The 21,715-nt window shown below is 43.7% G+C and overlaps 2 protein-coding genes across 4 annotated transcripts in view; both read left to right on the top strand.

Moving 5' to 3' along the window:
* Nucleotides 1-18,156, top strand: part of EFNB3 (ephrin B3) — a 148,747-nt gene extending 130,591 nt beyond the window's left edge. Inside the window, exons 4-5 of the mRNA XM_073547059.1 lie at nucleotides 10,646-10,744; nucleotides 13,669-18,156. Of these exons, the coding sequence (XP_073403160.1) occupies nucleotides 10,646-10,744; nucleotides 13,669-14,057 (488 nt within the window). The 3' untranslated portion in view covers nucleotides 14,058-18,156. The remainder of the gene's footprint in view (nucleotides 1-10,645; nucleotides 10,745-13,668) is intronic.
* On the top strand, nucleotides 6,379-8,210 carry LOC141050207 (uncharacterized). 3 transcript variants are annotated; one of them, XM_073547058.1, is made up of 3 exons: nucleotides 6,379-6,844; nucleotides 6,880-7,230; nucleotides 7,270-8,210. In XM_073547058.1, exons 1-3 carry the CDS (start codon nucleotides 6,379-6,381, stop codon nucleotides 8,208-8,210), a joined length of 1,758 nt encoding a protein of 585 aa, XP_073403159.1. The 3 variants fall into 3 exon arrangements, with proteins under 3 accessions (XP_073403159.1, XP_073403157.1, XP_073403156.1); XM_073547056.1 differs by having other exon boundaries at nucleotides 6,919-8,210; XM_073547055.1 differs by having other exon boundaries at nucleotides 6,880-8,210.
* Nucleotides 18,157-21,715: the final 3,559 nt, after the last annotated feature.

Raw genomic sequence — 21,715 nt, 5'->3', positions numbered from 1 at the left:
GACTTACTGTCCTATAATCTCCAGGTTCACTTTTAGAGCCTTTTTGAATATTGGTACCACATTTGCTATGTGCCAGTCCTGTGGAACAGACCCCGTCGCTATAGAGTCTCTAAATATAAGAAATAATGGTTTGTCTATTACATTACTTAGTTCTCTTAGTACCGTATATACTCGAATATAAGCCGAGATTTTCAGCCCAATTTTTGGGGCTGAAAGTCTCCCTCTCGGCTTATATTCGAGTCATATACACCGGGGGGTCTGAGGGGGAGGGGGGGCGGGGGTGTCAGGTCATACTTACCCGTCCTGACGCTGTCTCTTGAGCCCCCAGCTTCTCCCCGTGCTCTCTCTTCCTGCCTTCAGCGGTCACGTGGTGCCGCTCATTAAAACTTATGAATATGCGCATATTCATGAGTTTTAATGAGCGGTATCACGTGACCGCTGAACACAGGAAGAGAGAGCGCGGAGAAGCTGGGGGCTCAAGACACTGCGTCAGGACGGGTAAGTATAGCGATACTCGCCTGTCCTGCGTCCATGGCTGCTTGCTGCTGTCTGTTATCGGTCAGTGACTTCAGACAGCAGAGGGCGCGGTGACGTGATTAGTGCGCGCCGCGCCCCCTGCAGTCTGAACGTCACTGACTGATGACATGGCAGATAGCGGTGAGCAGCCATGGACGCAGGACAGGTGAGAATCTGACACCCAGCGACGGAGAGGCGAGTATGTCATTTTTTTATTTTTACATGCTGCAGCAGCGGCAGCACATGGGGGAATAATCTAAGGAGCTTCTTATGGGGGCAGCATATGAGGGAACAATCTAAGGAGCTTCTAATGGGGGCAGCATATGGGGGAACAATCTATGGAGCTTCTAATGGGGGCAGCATATGGGGGAATAATCTATGGAGCTTCTAATGGGGGCAGCATATGGGGGAATAATCTATGGAGCTTCTTATGGGGGCAGCATATGGGGGAATAATCTATGGAGCTTCTTATGGGGGCAGCATATGGGGGAATAATCTATGGAGCTTCTAATGGGGGCAGCATATGGGGGAATAATCTATGGAGCTTCTAATGGGGGCAGCATATGGGGGAACAATCTATGGAGCTTCTAATGGGGGCAGCATATGGGGGAATAATCTATGGAGCTTCTAATGGGGGCAGCATATGGGGGAATAATCTATGGAGCTTCTAATGGGGGCAGCATATGGGGGAATAATCTATGGAGCTTCTTATGGGGGCAGCATATGGGGGAATAATCTATGGAGCTTCTTATGGGGGCAGCATATGGGGGAACAATCTATGGAGCTTCTAATGGGGGCAGTATATGGGGGAACAATCTAAGGAGCTTCTTATGGGGTCAGCATATGAGGGAACAATCTAAGGAGCTTCTAATGGGGGCAGCATATGGGGGAACAATCTATGGAGCTTCTAATGGGGGCAGTATATGGGGGAACAATCTAAGGAGCTTCTTATGGGGGCAGCATATGAGGGAACAATCTAAGGAGCTTCTAATGGGGGCAGCATATGGGGGAACAATCTATGGAGCTTCTAATGGGGGCAGCATATGGGGGAACAATCTATGGAGCTTCTAATGGGGGCAGTATATGGGGGAACAATCTAAGGAGCTTCTTATGGGGTCAGCATATGGGGGAATAATCTATGGAGCTTCTAATGGGGGCAGCATATGAGGGAACAATCTAAGGAGCTTCTAATGGGGGCAGCATATGGGGGAACAATCTATGGAGCTTCTAATGGGGGCAGCATATGGGGGAATAATCTATGGAGCTTCTAATGGGGGCAGTATATGGGGGAATAATCTATGGAGCTTCTTATGGGGTCAGCATATGGGGGAATAATCTATGGAGCTTCTTATGGGGGCAGCATATGGGGGAATAATCTATGGAGCTTCTTATGGGGGCAGCATATGAGGGAACAATCTAAGGAGCTTCTAATGGGGGCAGCATATGGGGGAACAATCTATGGAGCTTCTAATGGGGGCAGCATATGGGGGAATAATCTATGGAGCTTCTTATGGGGGCAGCATATGGGGGAATAATCTATGGAGCTTCTTATGGGGGCAGCATATGGGGGAATAATCTAAGGAGCTTCTTATGGGGGCAGCATATGAGGGAACAATCTAAGGAGCTTCTAATGGGGGCAGCATATGGGGGAACAATCTATGGAGCTTCTAATGGGGGCAGCATATGAGGGAACAATCTATGGAGCTTCTAATGGGGGCAGCATATGGGGGAACAATCTATGGAGCTTCTAATGGGGGCAGCATATGAGGGAACAATCTAAGGAGCTTCTAATGGGGGCAGCATATGAGGGAACAATCTAAGGAGCTTCTAATGGGGGCAGCATATGGGGGAACAATCTATGGAGCTTCTAATGGGGGCAGCATATGGGGGAACAATCTATGGAGCTTCTAATGGGGGCAGCATATGGGGGAACAATCTATGGAGCTTCTAATGGGGGCAGCATATGGGGGAACAATCTATGGAGCTTCTAATGGGGGCAGCATATGGGGGAACAATCTATGGAGCTTCTAATGGGGGCAGCATATGAGGGAACAATCTATGGAGCTTCTAATGGGGGCAGCATATGGGGGAACAATCTATGGATCTTCTAATGGGGGCAGCATATGGGGGAACAATCTATGGAGCTTCTAATGGGGGCAGCATATGGGGGAACAATCTATGGAGCTTCTAATGGGGGCAGCATATGGGGGAACAATCTATGGAGCTTCTTCTGGGGTCACCATATGGGGGAATAATCTATGGAGCATTTCCCACCCTAGGCTTATACTCGAGTCAATAAGTTTTCCCAGTTTTTTGTGGCAAAATTAGGGGGGTCGGCTTATACTCGGGTCGGCTTATACTCGATTATATACGGTACTCGTGGGTGTATGCCATCCGGACCCGGAGATTTATCTATTTTAATCTTATTTAGCCGGTTTTGCACCTCTGCTTGGGTTAGATTGGTGACCCTTAATATAGGGTTTTCTTTGTCTCTCGGCATTTCATTTTCCACCGTGAATACCGTGGAGAAGAAGGTGTTTAATATATTAGCTTTTTCCTCATCATCTACAACCATACTTTCCTCACAATTAAAGAGGCCTACACTGTCACTTTTGATTCTTTTACTATTGATATAGTTGAAGAACAGCTTGGGATTAGTGTTACTCTCCTTAGCAAGGTGCTTCTCTGTTTCCTTTTTGGCAGCTTTAGTTATTTTTTTAGATAAAGCATTTTTCTCCTTATAGTTTTTTAGATCTTCATCGGTGCCATCCTGCTTTAGTAGTGTAAATGCTTTCTTTTTACTGTTAATTAAAAGGTGATATCAAGAGGATGAGGCCTGTGTCTGGCGATGATGGAAGTATGATGATGAGACCAGCTATTTTTTCTGATGGAGGTATGATGAGGATGGAGGTGCAACGAGTGATATGAGATGATGAAAGTAATATAAGGATGGGGCTCGTGAATGAATATAATGGTACTATGAAGACGATGAGGTTTGGCTGGAGAGCAGGACATGATGAAGGAATGATAATGATACTATTGACTGGAGGAATGATGAGGATAGGACCAGTGACTGGATATGTATGAAGGTATCATGATGATGAGGCCAGTGACTGGAGGTGATGAAGTAATCATCAGACTAAGGCCAGTGACTGGAGATGATGGAGGTATGATGAGGATGTGACCAGTAACTGGTTATGATTGTGGTATAATAAAGATAGAGGTATATTGTTGATAAAACCAGTGACTGGAGATGGCAGTATGGTGAGGATAAACAAGTGACTGGAGATGATGGAGGTATGATGATGAGACCATTGATTGAAGATGATGGAGTTGTGATGAAGATTGGTCCAGTGGCATGAGGATGATGCCAGTGACTGCAGATGATGGAGGTATGATGAGGATGAGGCCAGTGACTTGAGATGATGGATGTATCACTAGAATGCTTCAAGGGAATGGAAATTATGGACATATGAGGAGTATGGGACCAGTGACTGAAGATATTGAAGGTATAATTAATATGCGGCCAACTACTGGGGATGATGGCGGTATAATGAGGATAGGGCCACTGACTGCAGATGAGATGATGGAGTTATGAAGATAAGACCAGTGACTGAAGATATTGGAGGTATGATGACGATGAGGCCAGTGAATGGAGATAATGTGAGTATGATGAGGATGCTTACAGTAACTGGATATGATGGCGGTATGATGAGGATGGGGCCAGATACAGTAGGTGATGGAGGTATGATGAGCAGGAGACAAGTGGCTGCAGATGATGGATGAATGATGAGGATGGTACCAGCGTCTAAGATGATGAAGGTATGATAAAGATAAGTCCAGTTACTCAGTGAGGTATGATAATGGAGCCAGTTACTGGAGATAATGGAGGTATGATGAGGCCAGTGGCTGGAGATGATGGAGGTTGAGATCAGTGACTGTAAAAGATGGAGCTATGATAATGAGATCAGTGACTGTAGATGATGTAGGTAGGATGAGAATGGGGTCAGTTACTGGAAATGATAGAGGTATCATCAGCATGAGGTTAGGGAATGTAGAGGTAGATGAGGGTGGGACCAGTGACTGGAGATGATGAAGTTATGATGAAGATGAGGCCAGTGACTAAAGATGATGGAGGTGTGATTAGGATACTTCCAGTGACTGGAGATGATTGGGGCCAGTGAATGAAGATGATGGAGGTATGATGAGGATGAGACCAGTGACTGGAAATGATGGAGATATGGGGATGAGGCCAGTGTCTAAAGATGATGGAGGTATGATTAGGATGGTACCAATGACTGGAGATGATGGAGGTGTGCTGAGGATGAGGTTAAAGACTGGAGATGATGGAGGAATGATGAGGATGAGGTTAGTGACTGGAGAATATGGAGGCATGATGAAGATGAGGCTAATGACTGGAGATGATGGTGGCATGAGGATGAAGCCAGTGACTGCAGATGATGGAGGTATGAAGAGGATGAGGCCAGTGACTGCAGATGATGGAGGTATGAAGAGGATGAGGCTAATGAGTGGAGATGATGGAGGTATGAAGAGGATGAGGCTAATGACTGGAGATGATGGAGGTATGATGAGGATGGGGCCAGTGAATGCAGATGATGGAGGTATGAAGAGGATGAGGCCAGTGACTGGAGATGATGGAGGTATGATGAGGATGAGGCTAATGAGTGGAGATGATGGAGGTATGAAGAGGATGAGGCTAATGACTGGAGATGATGGAGGTATGATGAGGATGAGGCTAATGAGTGGAGATGATGGAGGTATGAAGAGGATGAGGCTAATGACTGGAGATGATGGAGGTATGATGAGGATGAGGCTAATGACTGGATATGGAGGTATGATGAGGATGAGGCTAATGACTGGAGATGATGGAGGTATGATGAGGATGAGGCTAATGACTGGAGATGATGGAGGTATGATAAGGATGAGGCTAATGACTGGATATGATGGAGGTATGATGAGGATGAGGCTAATGACTGGAGATGATGGAGGTATGATGAGGATGAGGCTAATGACTGGAGATGATGGAGGTATGATTAGGATGAGGCTAATGACTGGAGATGATGGAGGTATGATGAGGATGAGGCTAATGACTGGAGATGATGGAGGTATGATGAGGATGAGGCTAATGACTGGAGATGATGGAGGTATGATTAGGATGAGGCTAATGACTGGAGATGATGGAGGTATGATGAGGATGAGGCTAATGACTGGAGATGATGGAGGTATGATGAGGATGAGGCTAATGACTGGAGATGATGGAGGTATGATGAGGATGAGGCTAATGACTGGAGATGATGGAGGTGTGATGAGGATGAGGCTAATGACTGGAGATGATGGAGGTATGATGAGGATGAGGCTAATGGCTGGAGATGATGGAGGTATGATAAGGATGAGGCTAATGACTGGAGATGATGGAGGTATGATGAGGATGAGGCTAATGACTGGAGATGATGGAGGTATGATGAGGATGAGGCTAATGACTGGAGATGATGGAGGTATGATTAGGATGAGGCTAATGACTGGAGATGATGGAGGTATGATGAGGATGAGGCTAATGACTGGAGATGATGGAGGTATGATTAGAATGAGGCTAATGACTGGAGATGATGGAGGTATGATGAGGATGAGGCTAATGACTGGAGATGATGGAGGTATGATTAGGATGAGGCTAATGACTGGAGATGATGGAGGTATGATGAGGATGAGGTTAATGACTGGAGATGATGGAGGTATGATGAGGATGAGGTATGATGAGGATGAGGCTAATGACTGGAGATGATGGAGGTATGATGAGGTTGAGGCTAATGACTGGAGATGATGGAGGTATGATGAGGATGAGGTATGATGAGGATGAGGCTAATGACTGGAGATGATGGAGGTATGATGAGGATGAGGCTAATGACTGGAGATGATGGAGGTATGATGAGGATGAGGCTAGTGACTGGAGATGATGGAGGTATGATGAGGATGAGGCTAATGACTGGAGATGATGGAGGTATGATGAGGATGAGGCTAATGACTGGAGATGATGGAGGTGTGATTAGGATGAGGCTAATGACTGGAGATGATGGAGCTACGATGAGGATGGGGCCAGTGACTGCAGATGATGAAGGTATGAAGAGGATGAGGCTAATGACTGGAGATGATGGAGGTATGATGAGGATGAGGCTAATGACTGGAGATGATGGAGGTATGATGAGGATGAGGCTAATGACTGGAGATGATGGAGGTATGATGAGGATGAGGCTAATGACTGGAGATGATGGAGGTATGATGAGGATGAGGCTAATGAGTGGAGATGATGGAGGTATGAAGAGAATGTAATGACTGGAGATGATGGAGGTATGATGAGGATGAGGCTAATGAGTGGAGATGATGGAGGTATGATGAGGATGAGGCTAATGACTGGAGATGATGGAGGTGTGATTAGGATGAGGCTAATGACTGGAGATGATGGAGCTACGATGAGGATGGGGCCAGTGACTGCAGATGATGAAGGTATGAAGAGGATGAGGCTAATGACTGGAGATGATGGAGGTATGATGAGGATGAGGCTAATAACTGGAGATGATGGAGGTATGATGAGGATGAGGCTAATGACTGGAGATGATGGAGGTATGATGAGGATGAGGCTAATGACTGGAGATGATGGAGGTATGATGAGGATGAGGCTAATGAGTGGAGATGATGGAGGTATGAAGAGGATGAGGCTAATGAATGGAGATGATGGAGGTGTGATTAGGATGAGGCTAATGACTGGAGATGATGGAGCTACGATGAGGATGGGGCCAGTGACTGCAGATGATGAAGGTATGAAGAGGATGAGGCTAATGACTGGAGATGATGGAGGTATGATGAGGATGAGGCTAATGACTGGAGATGATGGAGGTATGATGAGGATGAGGCTAATGACTGGAGATGATGGAGGTATGATGAGGATGAGGCTAATGACTGGAGATGATGGAGGTATGATGAGGATGAGGCTAATGAGTGGAGATGATGGAGGTATGAAGAGGATGAGGCTAATGACTGGAGATGATGGAGGTATGATGAGGATGAGGCTAATGAGTGGAGATGATGGAGGTATGATGAGGATGAGGCTAATGACTGGAGATGATGGAGGTGTGATTAGGATGAGGCTAATGACTGGAGATGATGGAGCTACGATGAGGATGGGGCCAGTGACTGCAGATAATGAAGGTATGAAGAGGATGAGGCTAATGACTGGAGATGATGGAGGTATGATGAGGATGAGGCTAATGACTGGAGATGATGGAGGTATGATGAGGCTAATGACTGGAGATGATGGAGGTATGATGAGGATAAGGCTAATGACTGGAGATGATGGAGGTATGATGAGGATGAGGCTAATGACTGGAGATGATGGAGGTATGATGAGGATGAGGCTAATGACTGGAGATGATGGAGGTATGATGAGGATGAGGCTAATGACTGGAGATGATGGAGGTATGATGAGGATGAGGCTAATGACTGGAGATGATGGAGGTATGATGAGGATGAGGCTAATGACTGGAGATGATGGAGGTATGATTAGGATGAGGCTAATGACTGGAGATGATGGAGGTATGATGAGGATGAGGCTAATGACTGGAGATGATGGAGGTATGATGAGGATGAGGTATGATGAGGATGAGGCTAATGACTGGAGATGATGGAGGTATGATGAGGATGAGGCTAATGACTGGAGATGATGGAGGTATGATTAGGATGAGGCTAATGACTGGAGATGATGGAGGTATGATGAGGATGAGGCTAATGACTGGAGATGATGGAGGTATGATTAGGATGAGGCTAATGACTGGAGATGATGGAGGTATGATGAGGATGAGGTTAATGACTGGAGATGATGGAGGTATGATGAGGATGAGGTATGATGAGGATAAGGCTAATGACTGGAGATGGAGGTATGATGAGGATGAGGCTAATGACTGGAGATGATGGAGGTATGATGAGGATGAGGTATGATGAGGATGAGGCTAATGACTGGAGATGATGGAGGTATGATGAGGATGAGGCTAATGACTGGAGATGATGGAGGTATGATGAGGATGAGGCTAATGACTGGAGATGATGGAGGTATGATGAGGATGAGGCTAATGACTGGAGACGATGGAGGTATGATGAGGATGAGGCTAATGACTGGAGATGATGGAGGTATGATGAGGATGAGGCTAATGACTGGAGACGATGGAGGTATGATGAGGATGAGGCTAATGACTGGAGATGATGGAGGTATGATGAGGATGAGGCTAATGACTGGAGATGGAGGTGTGATGAGGATGAGGTTAATGACTGGAGATGATGGAGGTATGATGAGGATGAGGCTAATGACTGGAGATGATGGAGGTATGATGAGGATGAGGCTAATGACTGGAGATGATGGAGGTATGATGAGGATGAGGTTAATGACTGGAGATGGAGGTATGATGAGGATGAGGCTAATGACTGGAGATGATGGAGGTATGATGAGGATGAGGCTAATGACTGGAGATGATGGAGGTATGATGAGGATGAGGCTAATGACTGGAGATGATGGAGGTATGATGAGGATGAGGCTAATGACTGGAGATGATGGAGGTATGATGAGGATGAGGTATGATGAGGATGAGGCTAATGACTGGAGATGATGGAGGTATGATGAGGATGAGGCTAATGACTGGAGACGATGGAGGTATGATGAGGATGAGGCTAATGACTGGAGATGATGGAGGTATGATGAGGATGAGGCTAATGACTGGAGACGATGGAGGTATGATGAGGATGAGGCTAATGACTGGAGATGATGGAGGTATGATGAGGATGAGGCTAATGACTGGAGACGATGGAGGTATGATGAGGATGAGGCTAATGACTGGAGATGATGGAGGTATGATGAGGATGAGGCTAATGACTGGAGATGGAGGTGTGATGAGGATGAGGTTAATGACTGGAGATGATGGAGGTATGATGAGGATGAGGCTAATGACTGGAGATGATGGAGGTATGATGAGGATGAGGCTAATGACTGGAGATGATGGAGGTATGATGAGGATGAGGTTAATGACTGGAGATGATGGAGGTATGATGAGGATGAGGCTAATGACTGGAGATGATGGAGGTATGATGAGGATGAGGCTAATGACTGGAGATGATGGAGGTATGATGAGGATGAGGCTAATGACTGGAGATGATGGAGGTATGATGAGGATGAGGTTAATGACTGGAGATGATGGAGGTATGATGAGGATGAGGTATGATGAGGATAAGGCTAATGACTGGAGATGGAGGTATGATGAGGATGAGGCTAATGACTGGAGATGATGGAGGTATGATGAGGATGAGGTATGATGAGGATGAGGCTAATGACTGGAGATGATGGAGGTATGATGAGGATGAGGCTAATGACTGGAGACGATGGAGGTATGATGAGGATGAGGCTAATGACTGGAGATGATGGAGGTATGATGAGGATGAGGCTAATGACTGGAGACGATGGAGGTATGATGAGGATGAGGCTAATGACTGGAGATGATGGAGGTATGATGAGGATGAGGTTAATGACTGGAGATGATGGAGGTATGATGAGGATGAGGTATGATGAGGATAAGGCTAATGACTGGAGATGATGGAGGTATGATGAGGATGAGGCTAATGACTGGAGATGATGAGGATGATGAGGATGGCACCAATCACAGGAGATAATGGTTGTAGTATTGATAGCAGAGTAGAGAGGTGGATAAGAAACACGTGGTTTTTTTTTTTGCAACAGTGGAGAAGTTTTCCTCACAGATTGGAGGGTGGAATAACCTGCAGAGACTCTGGAGGGTATTTTTATTACTTTGTGGACTCTTGAGCTGAGGATCCTCTTGATGCTCTGGAGATGATGAGTGGTATCAGCTGGAGTCTTCTTAATTGGATGTCCCGTCTTATTCATATGCTTAGTGACCACATTTACATATATTTGTAGGTCATTACTTAAAACTTCATTTACATTGGAGTCATATCCTGCACTCTGCTTTCCGCCAACTCTTAAAGTGATACACCTTCATTTCTTCTAATAGTCAGAAATTCTTTGACTAATTAACCTCTCACTCTCATTCATTTCAAGGTCCTGATGGAGTAAACCATCCGCGCAGACCTTCAGGAAGGGATAAAGACTCAGGATTCCTTCCGTCAGTACCAAACCTGGACTCCCCAAACTTTGCAGGTGCATTTCACGTCCTCACTTTTCCAATATTGTAAGGTGACCGAATATATCTCTTTAAGTTGGCGATGTTTCCTGTTTATAGATCCCCAACCAGTTGCCATAACTCGACCTTACGCCATCCTCTGGCATGCTCATTCCTACACCTATCAGCGGCACTAGAGTCCATGGGAAAGTTCTTAGATAGTAAGGGAAGTGAAGGGTTAACTGGCTCTTTGGCAATGAAGGCGAGACCGCATTGGGGCGAGAGGGCGCGCGGCTGGTTCTCCAGCACAGGACAGGGAACCACTGAGCTGTCAGTTTGAAGGATATTCTTTAATAAAGCCGGCAATTTGGACAGAAGGAAGACAGTGGAGCTGAAAGCGAGGAGATGAGACACTTATTATGTCTGGATCCTCCAGGAGACCGCAGCCCCACCGCCCCGTCCGCGCCCCACCACCCGTGGCATTCAGCTGATTTAATACGTTCCGCCAGTTAAAGTGCAGATTCGATCTGTTTAATTAGACTTAATTAAAACAGTTTATTTAAATCCAAGTGATAGCGCCTGCGGCAATAAAGAAACCGGGCGAGGAGGGACTATAGCAGAGACCACCGTAATAATGAGACCACCATGATACTGAGACAGAGGTGGACATATCAGTGGTGCAGTGTGTGCATCTGCACAGGGGCCCAAGAGGTGAGGAGGTCCACTGATGTCATCTCCAAATCAGCAAGTTCTGTCACAAAGAGGGTCCCTTACACTGTCCTTGATCAGGGACCTTCTTCCTTATATGTCTGCCACCGTACTGGGACCAGCGCAATAATGAGAACAATATAGTAATGAGACCACCGTAATAATGAGACCACCGTAATAATGAGACCACCGTAATAATGAGACCACCGTAATAATGAGACCACCGTAATAATGAGACCACCGTAATAATGAGACCACCGTAATAATGAGACCACCGTAATAATAAGACCACCGTAATAATGAGGCCATCATAATAATGGGACCACCATAATAATAAGACCACCATATTAATGAGAATATTGTGATAATGAGACCACTGTAATAATAAGACCACCCTATTAATGAGGCCACTATAATAATAAGACCACCCTATTAATGAGGCCACTATAATAATAAGACCACCCTATTAATGAGGCCACTGTAATAATAAGACCACCCTATTAATGAGGCCACTATAATAATAGGACCACCCTATTAATGAGGCCACTGTTATAAGACCACCCTATTAATGAGGCCACTGTAATAATAGGACCACCCTATTAATGAGGCCACTGTAATAATAGGACCACCCTATTAATGAGGCCACTGTAATAATAGGACCACCCTATTAATGAGGCCACTGTAATAATAGGACCACCCTATTAATGAGACCACTGTAATAAGACCACCCTATTAATGAGGCCACTGTAATAATAAGACCATCCTATTAATGAGGCCACTGTAATAATAGGACCACCCTATTAATGAGGCCACTATAATAATAGGACCACCCTATTAATGAGGCCACTGTTATAAGACCACCCTATTAATGAGGCCACTGTAATAATAAGACCACCCTATTAATGAGGCCACTGTAATAATAGGACCACCCTATTAATGAGGCCACTGTTATAAGACCACCCTATTAATGAGGCCACTGTTATAAGACCACCCTATTAATGAGGCCACTGTAATAATAGGACCACCCTATTAATGAGGCCACTGTAATAATAGGACCACCCTATTAATGAGGCCACTGTAATAATAGGACCACCCTATTAATGAGACCACTGTAATAAGACCACCCTATTAATGAGGCCACTATAATAATAAGACCACCCTATTAATGAGGCCACTGTAATAATAAGACCACCCTATTAATGAGGCCACTGTAATAATAAGACCACCCTATTAATGAGGCCACTATAATAATAGGACCACCCTATTAATGAGGCCACTGTTATAAGACCACCCTATTAATGAGGCCACTGTTATAAGACCACCCTATTAATGAGGCCACTGTAATAATAGGACCACCATATTAATGAGGCCATCATAATAATGGGACCACCATAATAAGACCATCGTGTTAATGAGATCATCGTAATGAGAATATTGTGATAATGAGACCACTGTAATAATAAGACCACCCTATTAATGAGGCCACTGTAATAATAGGACCACCCTATTAATGAGGCCACTGTAATAATAGGACCACCCTATTAATGAGGCCACTGTAATAATAGGACCACCCTATTAATGAGGCCACTGTAATAATAGGACCACCCTATTAATGAGGCCACTGTAATAGGACCACCCTATTAATGAGGCCACTATAATAAGACCACCCTATTAATGAGGCCACTGTAATAATAGGACCACCCTATTAATGAGGCCACTATAATAATAGGACCACCCTATTAATGAGGCCACTGTAATAGGACCACCCTATTAATGAGGCCACTGTAATAATAGGACCACCCTATTAATGAGGCCACTGTAATAATAGGACCACCCTATTAATGAGGCCACTGTAATAAGACCACCCTATTAATGAGGCCACTGTAATAATAGGACCACCCTATTAATGAGGCCACTGTAATAATAGGACCACCCTATTAATGAGGCCACTGTAATAAGACCACCCTATTAATGAGGCCACTGTAATAAGACCACCCTATTAATGAGGCCACTGTAATAAGACCACCCTATTAATGAGGCCACTGTAATAAGACCACCCTATTAATGAGACCACTGTAATAATAGGACCACCCTATTAATGAGGCCACTGTAATAAGACCACCCTATTAATGAGACCATGGTACTGGACACCAGGATCTCTATGATGTCCCCCTGCAGGAGGCGGATTGTAGGATATTTGTAGTTTCTGGTATGATTTGCCCTGATCCTTTGCTCCGTTTTTCTCTCTTCTCAGGAGACACATCCGGCAATGCCACCAAGACTGGCGAGAACGGTCCGCTCCCTAACTCCCATGTGCCTCTGGTGGCGGGCGCAGCTGGTGGTGCGGTTCTCCTGCTCCTGGTCTTCGGAGTTGTGGGTTGGGCGTGCCACAAACGTCGCCAAGCCAAGCACAGTGACACCAGGCATCCACCTTTGTCGTTGGGGTCCATAACATCTCCGAAGAGAGGAGGGGGTAACAACAACGGCCATGAGCCCAGCGACATCATCATGCCCCTGCGGCCTTCAGAAGGGGGCGCATTCTGTCCCCACTATGAAAAGGTCAGCGGAGACTATGGACACCCCGTCTACATTGTACAGGACATGGCGAGCCAGAGTCCGGCCAATATCTATTATAAAGTATGAAAAATGCCGCCATCTTCGGCTTCTTACCCCTATAGTTCCTTTTTTTAAAATGTTACGTTCAGTATGTAGGGTGGGGGCTTATTGTAGGATATTTAAAAGATGGGGTGCAGGACATTATGAACGGGAAGTCTGTATTGTCCTATATGTGCCCCTGCCGTCCACGCACCGTGCCGTATTCCCCCATGACGCCATATCGAGTGCGGTTGAACCCTTGGAGGGGGTCCAGTGCGAAAAATCCAAAAAGCCTCCCAAGTGTTCAATTTGTTCACTGGCTCGGTAAATTGAGGGGAGGCAGGGAACCAAGAGTGCCAGTACGGCCATTCTAAAGATATATTCGAATTGTGCTCAGAGACGAGGACAGCAAAACAAAATGGCCGCCGTTCTCTGTCATTGGATTTCTTTTTCTCCTGTTTTTGTAAATTTCCAACCCAAAGCCTTAAAGAATCGCCTTTACCATTCTCCCCTGTCCCCTTCCTACCGATGAGTGCTCAAAAAATATAATTTGCCCTCTTTTGGAAATACGACTTTGACGATTTATGACCCTATGACTGTTTTTTTCTTTTTTTTAATATATATATATATTGTCTCCCTGGTGCCTTTCGATTGTAGGCAAAAGGAATGACCCCACCACCCCTGAATTTTTATTTTTGGGGTGTTGTACCGTCATTGTGTACGTCTTAGGTCACCGAAATGCGCCACAAGTCCTTTCTGTCTATTGTTTTGTTGTGAAGTGAAATTTCAGGAGGGGGTATATAAAAAAAACCCGAAACACTCATACACGGCTCCAACTGTGCCCGCGCGTCGGGACATGTTGAAATATAGCACCTCGACTAGGGGGGCACAGGAGAGAAATATCGGGAAGCGAGGAGGGGGGAAAGCGGAGCGTAATTAAGCTAGGCCCGGTATCCATGGTGACGGATTGGGACTACTCGCTCTTCAGTGTCTCTCCTTCCCCCTCCGCGCCGGCTTCTCTCTCCCCTCGCTATGGCATTAAAGTGTCGGTCGCCAGGGAGACGGGGAACGAAAATGAACGATATAAAAAAACCCACGAAGATGTAGTTTTTACGGCTCAGCATTTGGAGAGATATTTGAAGATGTCAGCTTCACAAGTAAATACTCTTGATAAAAGATGGGTCCGGCCAGGGCGGGGGGTCCATTTTTAGACTTGACGACGGTCTCCTACCCAGTTCGAATGAAATCATAGCCTGTGAAAATGAAGCAGACTTCATCTCCCACGCCAACCTGAGAACCGGACGCTATTGTTAAAAAAAAATGGTGACATGAGGCCAAATAAAGACCCTTTTGTTCGCGGTCGTATGTACGGTTCTGATAGGAAGCGACAGGTCGGGTTATTACCGCGCAGTTTGCGTTACCAGGGATAAGACGTCACGGGACGACTTCAAAATCCCATCAAATAATCCCACTTTTATATATGGGAAAAGACATGTAGCCTAAGCCCTTTCTATACCGGGCGTAACCTCTGGTGCCAGTTACCGCCAACGCATTTTAGATTTTTTTTTTTTTTTTTTTACTTTTTATTTTTTTTGAAGTATTATTGTACTTCTTTGCTTTTATTTTTATCCTGTTTTTCGTTATTCTTTTACATTCCTAATGTAAAAGAAAGAAATAAAAAAGGGCCAGTTACCGCCAACGCATTTTAGATTTTTCTTTTTTTTTTTTTACTTTTTATTTTTTTTTTAAGTATTATCGTACGTCTTTGCTTTTAATTTTTATCCTGTTTTTCGTTATTCTTTTACATTCCTAATGTAAAAGAAAGAAATAAAAAAGGGCCAGGTACCGCCAACACATTTTTTTTTTTTTAATATATCATCATACTTCTTGGCTTTTCACCAGCTCTATGTTTTGTCGTGTTTTTTTTCACCAGCTCTATGTTTTGTCGTGTTTTTTTTTTTTTTATATTCCTAATGTGAAAATAAAAAGGAAAAAAAAAATAATAATAAAAAAGGGAAAACAATAAAGAAACCAGCACTTTTTTTTTTTCAAAGTTTCTCTAAAAAAAAACAAAAGAAAAAAAAAAAAAAAAAGATGTCTCGGCAGCTATTTATCAGCATCGGCGTCCGAAATCTGGAAAAATTGGTTTGCGTTTTGCCTTTTGAGAAGATGTCATTAGGTTCGATCCGTCATCTGTAAGATATTGTTCTCCGCTGTCTCGTAATGATAGGGCTCAATCAGACAAAACGCTTGGAGGGTTGTTGTTGTTTTTTTGTTTTTTTTTTTCAATAATGATTACAATCTGGGCAAAAATTTTCTTTTTTTCTTTTTACGTTTTTTTTTTCTGACAGTTTTAAATGTAAAATATATTTTATATAGTACTTTGTATAAAATATATATTTATTACACTCCAAACCTTTTTTTTTTTAACGTTCTGCTTTAGTTCTCTGGCTATATGATTGTGAATATTCGACAGGTACGTTTTCAATACATATATTTATTTTTTTTTATAATTTTTAGCTTTATTTTATTTTACAAAAAAGAAATTCTTAAAAGGAAATAGACTTTTTTTTTTCCCCACTAAACATTTTCTTTCCTTCTTTTTTTTTTTTTTTTTTGCCCATGGACTAAGGTATATTTTTTCTTTATTAAAAAATGTGAAAAATATCATGAACAGAGTTAATTGTGCCAAATCATGAATTAAATAAAATTTGAGAAAAAAAGTCAAACAACCAAAAAAAAAAAAAAAAATCCAGCATAGGAATATCACCTACATAGGATCGTCGCCACTTTGCCCCATACAGGATGATGAAGCCTTCTATTCCGGAAGAAAAGCAAAAAATCACGAAAAATTAAATATTTTAAGTATTAGAATTAAAATGATAATAGTCACTAAATATTATGTGCTCATTGACTGGATGCAGCTACGACTTACGTGTATATAGGTGGGTTCCATGGACCCTTCATAGCACAAATAATAAGGCCTTGTCCAGGCCTGGCTTAAAATACCATATCCCATTTTAAGAATCTCAGGCTTTGACGTGATGATATCGGACTTTTGTCTGGGTATGATGATCCTTTCTGCCTTATACTAATTAAAGGGTGCTGTCACCAGGTTAAAAGTGGTCAGTTATTGATCCTCTTTTATTCCAGCTGTTCCCCTGAGTATTCCGGCTTTTGTTTTTTTAAAATCCACCATACGGTTCCAGAGATATGAGTCTTTTTATTCAGTGCTAAATTTTCTATTTACCAAGGGGTGTGGCTTGTAGGACTCTCTGGGGGCGTGTCTTTAGGCTGCTCTGCATTATTATCCTATAAGCACCACCCCTTTTGAAAAGACCATAAAAAGCATCACTAAATAAAATGGCCAATATCTCTGGATCTGTATGGCGGATTTAAAAAAAACAAAAACTGCAATACTCAGTGGATCAGGGAGAATAAAATAGGAGCAAAAACTAGACACTTTTGTCGAGATGACAGGTCCCCTTTAAGAGCCTCATATTCCAAAATGGCCAACACATTAAAGTCTTGTAAAAAAAAAAAAATGCATTAGAAGCTCAGGTCTTTCCGCCAACGGTACACCACCTAGTTTGGCGGAAGTTCCACCAGTGTCCAACACCGTTTTCATAATGTTTAAAAATAGCTGCCCTCTATATTTTTTTCTTCTTCGATATTCTATCTAATGAAGTCGCCGGGAGGTTTGTGATGTGTTCATTACGTGACATTCGCCAGGATTCCATAATTCCTGATTAAATATCGTAATCATTTGGATTTCCGTGTTCTCGTTGCCTTTGATGCCTGTATTAACCCCTTCCCCTCCCCCTCTCAACAAAGAACAAGAAAAAAAAATATTCTGTAAATAATTTTACACGTTTTTATTTGTAGAAATTTTTTTTTAAACAAAAAAATTAAAAAAACAAATAGTTTTTTGTATGATTTAAATTCTAGGATGGCGATGTTTTTTGTTTTTTTAAAAAAGTTGTCATTAGAGATAATTTATGAACTAATTAGAATATTGTTAGCGCCTTGGAATTGTAATTAGCACATTGCTCCCTTTTTTCAAAAGGGGGGGAAATCTTTTTTTTTTTTTTTTTTAATTTTTTTTTTGGCTTCTTTGTGGAACGGTAATTAAAAGTTTTATAAAGAACTTGTTTCGTCTGTCATTAAAAATAAATTCATGAAATGTAATAAAATGTTCAAAAAATTACTTTTTTTTGCATGTAAATTTTTATTGTAGACTTAGATATTGAAGATGGGTATGTTTCAGATGAGCGTACCCTCCATAGGGTCAGGCCACCACAGTTCTCGCCTGTAGTCCCTACTAGGGACCCTTCTATAGTTTCATTGACTTTCAAGTCTTGCGGTAATAATTAACATGCAGAGAGCTCCCCCTAGTGGTGATTACTGACAGATAACATTTTATCATTTTTGACTTGTTTTGTGTGAAGAAAAGAACTTTTATGCATGAAAACTAAGTTAAATAAAAGTGGTTGGGGCCCTACAATTTATTTAAACCCCTACATATTGAAACTGAATACTTTTCTCTACAAAATCAAAAGAATAGTGATAATATCCATTGTGGTCTAGGTTAGTTATGGGGTTAATAAAAACAACATTCCTGCTGGTCTAAGGTAGTAAAGAGGTTAGGGATAATAGTGCAATGAAAGACATTTATGGTTACATCCCTAATGGTCCAAGGTAGTGAAGGGGTTACTGATGATATCCCTGGTGGTCTAGGGGAGGGTAGAGATGAATCATAAAAGCTCCCTAATGATGTGGATTACAGAAGGGGTTAATGATAACGCGTTTAATATTCTAGGAAAGTGAAGAGGTTATTAACAAAATCCTTGCTGGTCTGGGGCACTGAAAAGGTTAAAAAAAAAACCCTGTCCCCAGTGATCTTAGAATAGTGAAGGGGTTAATGGTCAGATCCTGGCGATCTAGAGCAGTGAAGTGGTTAGGCCTGGTTCACACATACGTTTTTGATGTCAGTTGCAATCCGCTAAAATGGCGGAAAACGGATCTGTCTCCGTTCTCACATCAACGTGTGCCACCGGACCGTCGTTTAGACGGATCAGGCGAAGGATGAAATGTAAAGGAACCGCTGCCTGGGGAAAAAGGGAGAGAGAAAGAGAGAGATCCTTTATTTGTCGGATCCGTTTTTTTCAGAAATTGGCGGATTTTGAAAACTGATGTGTGAAACAGGCCTTAATATTGACATCCCCATCAGGGCGGGCAGAGAGGGGGTTAATGGTGTCATCTCTGATTGCTTAAGGCAATGAAGGGGTTGCTGCTAACATCCCAGGTGGTCTAGAGTAGTGAAGGGGTTAATGGTGACATCCCAGGTGGCCTAGAGCAGATCTGATGGTGTAGGATAATGAAGGGGTTAATAGCCACACCCCTGGTGGTCTAGAGCAGTGAAGGGGTTAATGGTGACATCCCAGGTGGCCTAGAGCAGATATGATGGTGTAGGATAATGAAGGGGTTAATAGCCACACCCCTGGTGGTCTAGAGCAGTGAAGGGGTTAATGGTGACATCCCAGGTGGCCTAGAGCAGATCTGATAGTGTAGGATAATGAAAGGGTTAATAGCCACACCCCTGGTGGTCTAGAGCAGATCTGATAGTGTGGGATAATGAGGGGGTTAATAGCCACACCCCTGGTGGTCTAGAGCAGTGAAGGGGTTAATGGTGACATCCCAGGTGGCCTAGAGCAGATCTGATAGCGTAGGATAATGAGGGGGTTAATACCCACACCCCTGGTGGTCTAGAGCAGTGAAGGGGTTAATGGTGACATCCCAGGTGGCCTAGAGCAGATCTGATAGCGTAGGATAATGAGGGGGTTAATACCCACACCCCTGGTGGTCTTGCTTGTGTCCCCCGACCCTTTTGGACCCATGTGCAGTTCAGCAGGTGGTGTCCCCCTGGGTAGCCTCCTATAATGAGGAGGGGGTCTTTTCGGCCCCTGTAGTGGGAGGCTGGGGTGCGAGACCAGCCTGTGCCCCCCTGTGAGTGCAGCCACCCCTGACTGTGTATTTGATGGACGCGGGGTTTTACCTTATTTGGGGCAATTTTAGGTTTTTTTGTATTTGATTCTTATTTAAAGAGACAGTACACCCATTATTATAGCGCACCCCCGACTCCCCCACCCGTCACCATCAAATTAAAAAAAATCTTCACATTTATTTTCAGTGGTTTTGTGTCCTAAATGCCGGTGAAGCAGGAGGTGGAGTCGGGCGACCCCCGAGGATCCCGCTAATTTCCCGCCCTCGTTAGAGATCTGACAATATTTCTGTTTGTTTTCGGTTTTTCCGCGTATAATTAAAGGCACGGTACGCTATTTTACATGGCGCCTGGATTGCGCACCTGGCAACCCCTCTGCACCTGCGCTGCCTTTATTATGGGGTGCCGTACATCACGCCGGGAATTTGCTCATATTTTATAGATTCTTTTTTTATATAGAATCTCCATTTTGCAGGGTTAATATTGCGCGTCCGAGCCTCCGGTGCCCGTCCGCCAGCGGTGAATGACACGGTGTTGTGTGTGCAGCACTAATAACACAATGCCGCAGTGATTAATGGCTGCTGTGTTATCTGAGGGGTAACCATGGTGACCGGTTACCATAGAAACGCAACAATAGGCTCCGAGCAGCCACGTAGGCCCGAGCCGTGTGTGTCCCCCCTGTGTTTGCGAAACTGTTATTTCCAGGGCTGGTTGGGGATGGGGGGGACACCGAGGGGTCAAGTGCAGCTACTAAACACACACACGCTGGGGCCCCCCCGCGCTGACCCCCGGGGATGGGAGCGACAGCTGGGGGACATGGCGGCGGCGGGGGGGTCTGATCATAAAATCCACAGAGTCAAGAGAACAACTTGTAGGAAATAATGAGAGAAAAGAAAGACCGAGGGGAAAAGATATCATAGCAACGTGAGATGAAAGGCGGAAGAAATGAATGTGCGCAAATCACGGCCGCCGCCATCAGGGCCCGTGTGACATGGAGGGCCCAGCCCCGGGGAAGGACGCCAAATCACACAGAGAATCACACTGGGCTTTTTTTTTTTGTTGATTTATCTTCTTTTTATTGTTTTAAATCTAATATTTGTTTGATTTTTTTTTTACAGATTTATATCTTTATTTTAGTTTTTCTTTTTAATTGATTCATTAATCTTTTTATAGTATTTTATTTTTACAGATTTAATGATTTTTTTATCATTTTCTTTTTATTCTTTTAATTGATTTATTGATCTTTTTATGGATTTTGTCTGATTTTTTTCAGTTTTTCATTTTGTCACTGATTTATTGATTTTTTTTTAAAAAATTGTTTTTCATTTTATTGTTTTATTGATCTTTTATAGTTTTTCATGTTATTTTGTGTTTCTTGATTTTATTTCACACTTTTTTCTCTTCTTTTTGTTATTATTCATTCTAACCTTTTTTTTTTTAATTCACTTTTCACCCCACCGCTGAGGCCGTAGTGCGCAGGACCCACAGAGTAGCAGGCGCTCCGGATCCCCCATTGGAAGTCACATTTTTAGATCCTTTTTCGCTGTTTTGCTGCTTTTATGCTTCTCACGTGATCAGTGATGCCGTTATTTCTCTGAGGAGTCGAGGACGTCGGCTGCAGGTCGGCTGCCCACTATTCTAGAAAAGCAGCTCCGGACTCTGCAGCCAAAAGAGATCACAGCGGGAGGGGGTACGTGAGTGATCA

This window comes from Dendrobates tinctorius, unplaced genomic scaffold (assembly GCF_039654945.1).
Source record: "Dendrobates tinctorius isolate UK_male_01 unplaced genomic scaffold, ASM3965494v1 ptg000151l, whole genome shotgun sequence".
Taxonomy (NCBI): domain Eukaryota; kingdom Metazoa; phylum Chordata; class Amphibia; order Anura; family Dendrobatidae; genus Dendrobates; species Dendrobates tinctorius.
Note: the sequence above shows the minus strand (reverse complement) of the source record. Positions and strands in the feature narration are given on the sequence as shown.

Coding starts and splice junctions, on each gene's coding strand:
- LOC141050207 (XM_073547055.1), top strand. CDS start 6,379: ATGATGAGGATGAGGCTAATGACTGGAGATGATGGAGGTATGATGAGG. Junction 6,845..6,879: donor AATGAGTGGAGATGATGGAG/GTATGAAGAGAA, acceptor GAGATGATGGAG/GTATGATGAGGATGAGGCTA.